Source organism: Atta cephalotes (genome assembly GCF_000143395.1).
Source record: "Atta cephalotes unplaced genomic scaffold scaffold00032, whole genome shotgun sequence".
NCBI lineage: Eukaryota > Metazoa > Arthropoda > Insecta > Hymenoptera > Formicidae > Atta > Atta cephalotes.
Window position 1 is genome coordinate 2633035 of NW_012130096.1, and position 8280 is coordinate 2641314.

Here is an 8280-nt window from a genome sequence, read left to right on the forward strand (position 1 = left end):
CGTACGTAGTTAGTTAAGTAAGTTAAGTAGTAAGAAGAAGGTAGGAGTTGGTGTCGTAGATGGTATATTGTTTATATATATATATATATATATATATATATATATATATATATATATATATATTTTACCCGACCGGTCCTTTTACAATCAAATTATCAAGTGAGTTAATAATTAATATTTGATTAAATAATTTTTTCCTAACTCCTAGTTAAACTAGTTAAACTAGAAAAGAAGCAATAAGTTAAATAAACCATTCTATATATGTAGCTAATTTTGTATAGTATCAGCTGACATTGAAAACACAATACTTTCCACTTACATCACAACTCAGATAATTCTCATTTGCGAGGTCATAACTTGAATTCAGGTTCCTTTTGAATGTAATAAGTGAAAGTCAACAGAGTTTTTATCTGTAATTTGTACAAACTCGTGTGCTTTACTGAATCTTGTTAACTCACATTGAAAGTGAGATTATGTAAACCTATATTGTTATGTGACAATTTTGTCATCAAAAAACAAGTAGTGTCATATATATATATGAGATTTAGCCTATTATTTGTATGAAAATAGAAAGCAACTCGTAGCTCAATTAAAATTATACTATAAATGTTTAACTTATATCGAATTTTAGATCTTGACAGCTGTATAACGCAATGATTATGTTTTAATTAATGTAAAGATGAATCGCAACGTACTTGTGGCGTTTGATTTTGATCATACCATCTGCGACGGCAACACTGATTTAGTAGTGCAAAATTTGCTGCCAATCGAAATACCCAAGGATTTGCACAATTTACGAAAGTCTAGTGGTTGGATAGTATATATGAGCAAGATCTTCGAGCTCCTACATGAAAACTCTGTGAGATCTCATCAAATCGCAAACGTTATTATTGGTATACCTGAAGTTGCAGGAATGCAGAAACTCCTTACTTCCTTACATGGCAATGGTCACGAGATCATCATTATCAGCGATTCGAATAGCGTGTTCATAGACTCTTGGTTGAGAAGTAGGCAGCTCAATCAAGTTGTATCACATGTCTTCACGAATCCAGCCCGATATGACAAAGACAAGCTGAGGGTGGACCCATATCATATTCAAGACACATGCAAGATGAGCGCTGCCAATCTTTGCAAAGGACAGATTTTAATGGATTATATTCAGGATAAGCACAAACAGGGTAAAAGCTATGAGAAAATTGTCTATGTTGGCGATGGAAGGAATGATCTCTGCCCGATTTTGCGTCTCTCAGAGACTGATCTGGCATGTCCGCGTAAAGGTTATTCGCTTATCGATCGGCTAAATGAATTATCTACCTCTATGTCGACGAAGGCAAAAATTGTGCCATGGGAGGATGGTACTGATTTACAATTCAGATTGGAACAGTTCATAGAACTTCCACCTTTAACATAATTCTACCAATAGATTTTTTTGAGCTTTTTTCAGATGCTCATTAGCATCATTTGTTAAATTGATGAATAAGTAATTTATGTATTTTATAATTATTTCTTTTTATAATTGTATATTTTATAAATATTACTAAGCATGAAATATTTACGCTAAAAAAGCGCTTCTAAAGTAAAATGTATAGAGTCCGACCATATTTTATCTCTGACTGAAATAAAAAAACGAATATTCGGTTTTTAATTTCGCCTGAAATCGAAAGCGAAAATTAAATAAATCTTATCAAATATCATATAATTTTTAGAAAGTCATTGGAAAATATCGAAATGTATGTACTCTTAAAAATAAGATTTTATCAATATCTTATTCTTTAAATTATAAGGGATTTCATGCGGCGACTTGGTAAGTAAAAAAGAATAAAAAAGAAAGAGATAGTCGGCTAATTTGTAGCAATCGGCGCTGATCTCGTCCAATGATAACATAGTTTTTCGAATACTCGCCGGCGCATTGCAATTTGTACAGTTTCGATTCACTTATTGAAATTTTCTCTTCATTTCGGTCGAACCAAAATCAAATTGAACTCTGATTTTTTACTGAAACTGACCGAAACCACAACCGAAATTTCGATCGGACTCTAAAAATGTGATTACAATTATATTTTAGAATCCGATCGAAAGTTCGGTTTCGGTCAATTTCAGTAAAAAATCAATTACATATTTTGTACAGTACAAGAGAATTTTTGTTATAATGGTATAAGTGATTAGAATTAAATTACAATCGAGCCATATATAAAGAGATATTTACTGAATATTTAAAGAATATAAATAAAATTTACTTTTGATACTTATGAAAAATTCTTTTTTCTCTACCACAGCATGTACTAAAAATGATTATTTCACATTGTAGAATGTATATAATTCTCAATACACAAAGTACATTTGTAATTATTATCATTATTATATTAATCTTATTTTAATATTCAAATACATTAAATAATTTAACTTATATTAAACACTTGATTTATTCAACCGAATGCATCCTGCTTTCTTACATTATTATGATTTTAAAAATTGTCTTCACATTTCAAAGAATAAATATAATATTATAAATACAGAACGGAAGCATCTTTCGTCAAAAATATTTACGATTAAAAATTTAAATAGATAATATTTCTTAAATATTCAAAAAATTTTCTAACATCTATTTAATGTAAAAGGTTCATGAAATGAATCATACATTGGTTGTAAATAAAGTACTGAATTTATTAAATACATTGGCTTAATAAAATTATCAGAAACTTTGGTTCTTAAACTATTAAGATACATTAAGATACACATTTGCCGTAACTTATATTGCACTTATAATTTTGTATTAGTTCAACGGGGTCGTAACATTCATGTGCTTGTATCTTATCGATCAAAATGTCATACAAATGTAATTCTAAATTGTTTTATAAACAATACTGTTTTATTCTTCGCGACTATACAAAAACTTTATGAACTCACAATTTGTGTTAGCGTTTGGAAAATATATAATCAGATGATTTTTCAGAGAAGCACAAATTGTTTTCCATATTTTTCTATAAAGCCTAAATTTGTTGAGAAACGAAGATATTTTATTTAAAATAGGATTACTTAAAAGAGTTTACCTAAGATTTTTGGAATGTACAAAACGTACAAAAAAATGAAATATTAAATATATATGTATTCATATAAACTTGACACTAGTAATATAATTATCGTATTAATCTGAAATATTTTTTTTTATATTAATATGATACATAAATATAACTACATAAAAGTATTCTTATGTATAACAAACATGAACATATAAAAGATATAGCAATATATTTATATTTTTTATATAATCTTAATATATAAGTAGCTTTTAAAAGAAAGAAGTTAATTCTTCGATGCCACTCTTAATGTCGAATATCCGAAATTCCTTTTACTTTGTTGTACCTTGTTATTAAAGGACCAAAAAAAAAACGAAAAAAGAAAAACATAAACTTGAGAGAAAAAGGTTTTGATGAAGAAGTTAAAAACTAAAAATTATGTCTGAGACTAAATTCAAAAAATGCTCTAAAAGTTTTATTTTATGTTATAATCTTCCATTTATTTTTTATTGTAATAAAACATTTAACATTTTTATCTTTTATTTAATGCTCCTCTTTGGCTTTTTCCAAAAAATTCTTTGGCTTTTCCTAGCTTTTTCCCTGACTGTTAACAATCCTGTACACCTTTTTTATTCATAAAGATACATTCATTTGCTTGTTATCGTTGTATTTCTTGATGTCTGATGTTTTGATTGAAAAAAATATATTACGATTATTTTTATGTATATTTTTCACAACATCAATTTGACATGTGACATAGGATATAGAGTGACACCGAAAGATTATTGTACTATTTTTGATTAAGTGCGGAATATCTAAATATTAAACTTTCTTAGACTTTTTACACTAATTATTAGTGTAAAAAATTATTCGATTAATTTAATGAATATTCAAATTATTTGGTTTTTTTATTTTATTGATATTAGTTACTGAATATCCATATTAAATTAATCAAATAATTTTTATATTTTTATATTTTTATATTTTTATATTACTTTTGTAATAAGAGAAAGTATATCTATGCGAGAAAAAGAAATTCAAATCTTATTTTGTAAAAAAATAAAAAAAAATTTAAAAAAAGAGAACAAAAATTGAAAGTAATACCCTTGTCCATAAGTGTGAGTTCTTGTTTGTTACATTAAATTTAGCACCACTGGTATAAACTTTCATATTATCTCTATTCGTATCTTCACATATTTGGAATAAAGCTGTACAATGTATTCATATCGTTACAGGGATGAAACTATAGCTTGCTACAAAAGATAAAACAGTAGATAGAGTTGCTATAATTATAAGAGCGCCCACGTGCGAAGCACTGGATTGTGTATCAGTAGCAGCAGCACTTTCTGCGAGTACGTTTTCACACGGCGTAACTCTCTTGATGAAATTAAATACAGAATCCATTATATTCGCAGGCGTGGGATCCGAACATTTTTCTAACTCTGCCACAACGCAATTTTGCAATTTGTTTATGTCCCTGTAATGCATCAAATAAACATAAGTTCTTCCTTCCTGTACAGAAAGGCTGTAGGGAAATATTAATTTTAAGAACTGAATTTTTCAAATATTCAAGATTTTGAATGTCTAAATTCAGGAATATCATCAAAAAACAAATTTGTGAATTTCGCACGACTCACCTGCATTCTTTAGGACTAAACTCCCAAGCCGACAAACTCTCGAATCCCAAAGGAAAACCACCAAAATCTAATTTTGATACGTTATTACCAAACGTCTTGTTGGCACAATCTAAAACTTCTTGCGTTTTTGATTCAAAGCACTCTGGTCCTCCAGCCGATATGAAAACTGCAAAAATATAATTCAAGCTAATATATAATAATCCAAACTACTTCTTATATATATATTTAGAACTTGGTATTACTGTTGTATTTTAAAATAAAATTAATTCAGTTCATACATACGGGCGATTCGATCCCCTTCTTTATAGCAGACAAATTCGAGTAGCGAGTCAGTTATGTTCATCACTATTTTCTTATTCTCTCTCATTTTCTCGTCCAGACAAACCGCTATCGTATTCGTAAAATTGCTCACGCAAGTTCGTAGAGAATGGCGCTTGCTGCAATATTCCCTAAAGACAATATCCAGATCACCTGTCGGCTTATACTTTTCCATCTCTGCATAGAGTTCGGTAACGTTGATGAGCTTCTGAATACATTGTGCCACTTCAACTTGGGCGCGATCGATAAGATCATATGCGTCTGGTCCGGCGTTCTTTACACATCTTTCTCTAAAACGATTTGTGCCTTCTTCAACGGACAGCCCTGATTTGTTTATTTTCTTTACAATATCCGGGATTCGATCATCCACCACTCTGCCGATCTGTTGAAGCTCAGGGAAGACGGTGGAAGATAAATTCTCTTGTGAATGCGTGCATCCAACAATACCTGAAACAAGGCAATATCTTATTTAGTTAAATGGAAATATATCTTCTTTAAAATAGATTACGATAGAATAAAAGATAAAGCTTCGTCTCTTATTTTATGAAATTGCTTCATCTTTTATTCAACGATTAAGAAAAAAAAGTGGCAGTTATATTTAGAAACGCTGATTGGAAAATATTCCTTTATTTATGTCATATAATATTGTAAAGAGAAATATGCTAATCATTCTTACAAAGTAATTGCGTGTACATTTTTTTATTGGAATTGTACGATGATTACACGTTACAGTGATATTGAATATTTAATGATTTCTTTGAAATTATTTCAGTCTAGAATCTCTTAAAAAAATAATTTATATCATAATTTAGCGTTTAATATCATAATGATATATTGGTCGCGGAAAGAGAATTAATAAAAAGAGGATTATAATATTGCAGAATAACAGCTATATAAATATGCATGTTTGATGTTTGCTGATTGATGTTTTTCTTATATTGTTTGTAATGACTTCGCATTAGTGTAATTTTATCATTTCCGCATGCGTGACTTATTATATTTATTATATTTATTATATTTATTAGACGTACGATATGATCTACAAAAGAATATCTTAAGAATATCAGAAAAAAAAGAAGGAAAATTTTCAAGAATTATTTTTTAGCAAAATTAATGAATCTTTACTGAACTTTGTCAACGACAATTTCGTGCAAAATACTCTGTGCAACTTTCCCAGATTTAATTTTGTCGCAATAACTCGAGGGATAACATCTCTCACAGCTATTTGGAGAATAATGTCAAATTTTATTTAACTTTTTTATGTCTAGAGAGAGAGAGAGAGAGAGAGAGAGAGAGAGAGAGAGAGAAGAGAGAGAGAGTAGTAGTGTGTGTGTGTTATAATAATTAGTCACAAGTTTCGTTAATTGTATATTGTAGAACTATTCATTAAATGCAGGTGTAAGATTGAAACATTAATTAACTATTTTTTGTTATGTATCTATTACTCTCTTTAATTTTCCATATTAATGCCTAAATTCTAAACAAAATTATAAGATTCGTAACACATTGTCAGATTTATAAGAATTATAAGAATTTTGAAGTGTTTATACCTTTATACGATATTTTTACAAACAGCTTTTACTAGACGTAAGATTTACAAAAAAATATTTATGATAATCTTACGATACGTACGCATAAAATTAGAATACTGGTTATCAGTTCTTACGAGTTTTACGAGAACAAGTTACGAGTCTTACAATTCTGTTTAGAATTGACCTATAAATTTGTAATAATAGGTTTCTTATAATAAGCCATTATTTAAGCTGAAGTCTTAAACCATAAGAATTGACCAATCACAATCGATTGTAAGAAAAATCAACTATAATATTCAATTTCTTATGACTTAGGTAATGATAAGATTTAGGTAATGACTAAGAAAGCTCATTTTCGAAGCTCTAGCAAGTTAAATATAATTTATATACACATATAAATCGAAACTTCAAATTTTTTGCGCAATAATTATTGTGCCATACTTTCATTGACCTATTTATAAATCTTTATATATATATATATATATACATATATATTTTTTTTGTTTAATAAAATTGTGAATTTCCTTATTATAGCTTGTAAATAAAATATAGAAGACATAAAAAAGTTAAATAAAATTTGGCATTATTCTCCAAATTTTATCTCCCTCCTTTATTGCAACAATTTTATTCTAATAATAACGCAAGCTGTTGAATTTCAGCAATGATTTCCGTTTAGAATAAGCTTCTTGTAAAGCTTTCGCGAAATGCGCCATTTCGGACTTTATAATATTATATTTCGTATTATTAAATCTTCAACGAATGAGTTTAGCTTTCTTTGTTGTGATATTTGTAGGAAATGGAATGCAGTCGAATACATTCAAGCCGTATCGGCCTTGAATATATTATTATCTTCCTGAAATTTCTGATGAATACTTTCATTCGTTGATGTATTTACGATATATCGAAGAAGTCGTTTTTATTTTTTTTCTTCAGCAGTAAAACTATTGTACTACATTGAAGATTGAAACTCCGTTTTAGGGATGTACGATTTCTAAATTGCTTTGCTAATGGATTTCGAGTAAAAAAAAATCGCTTTTGAAAGTCTTCCCTGTTAAAAAAAAAGGAAGCGATTCTTTACAAAAAGATCGGTTAAAATCGCTATTGTTTTGGAAAAATCGGCCTTTTAACGATCCTATAGCCGAATTCATATAGCCGGTTCCACAAATGTAAAATTAACTTTAATCGATTTAATTTACTTATCTGTTTCTAATTCTAAGAATTAGATTTTCTAAGAATTAAAAAAAGATAAATAGTATATTAAACCACAAGATTAATCTTATATTTGTGAAATCGGGCCTAAGGAATTAAAGAATTGCGAATTAAAGATTAGAATTCGACGAATCAGATAATTTTAATTTTAATAATTTTATTACACAGTAATAAAATAATTTTGTTCAAATTGGTTGAATTCTAATCTTCAATTAGCAATCTTCAATTTCCAATGCGTAGTGTGTATACACGGGTTTTAAGTATTCTTATTCCTGTTTCTACCAATGTAATTTAATTTTAATTTTAGTTCAAATAATTCTTCATTTTTTTTCTAGTTTTACTAGCACACAATATTAATAAAATATTTACAAAATATTTATAAATATTTATAAGGCTTATTTTAAATATTTTTATGGTCTTAAATTGCATACATAAACATTTATTATAAACATTATGAAATATTTATTGTAAACCTCGTAGTAAATGTTAGGGAAATACTTTATATATATATATATATATATATATATATATACGTGGTTGTTGTAAGTTAAGTTAAGTTAATTACTA

The 8280-nt window shown here is 28.1% G+C and overlaps 2 protein-coding genes across 2 annotated transcripts in view; one reads left to right on the forward strand and one right to left on the reverse strand.

The window, feature by feature from the left end:
* The first annotated feature begins 679 nt into the window (after positions 1-679).
* Positions 680-1411, forward strand: LOC105621298 (pyridoxal phosphate phosphatase PHOSPHO2). The gene has a single exon (XM_012202764.1). The coding sequence runs from the start codon at positions 680-682 to the stop codon at positions 1409-1411; it is 732 nt and encodes a 243-aa protein (XP_012058154.1).
* Positions 1412-4238: 2827 nt separating this feature from the next.
* Positions 4239-8280, reverse strand: part of LOC105621206 (27 kDa hemolymph protein-like) — a 9424-nt gene continuing 5382 nt past the window's right edge. Inside the window, exons 3-5 of the mRNA XM_012202675.1 lie at positions 4937-5419; positions 4655-4820; positions 4239-4494 (exon numbers count right to left, since the gene is read on the reverse strand). Of these exons, the coding sequence (XP_012058065.1) occupies positions 4239-4494; positions 4655-4820; positions 4937-5419 (905 nt within the window). The remainder of the gene's footprint in view (positions 4495-4654; positions 4821-4936; positions 5420-8280) is intronic.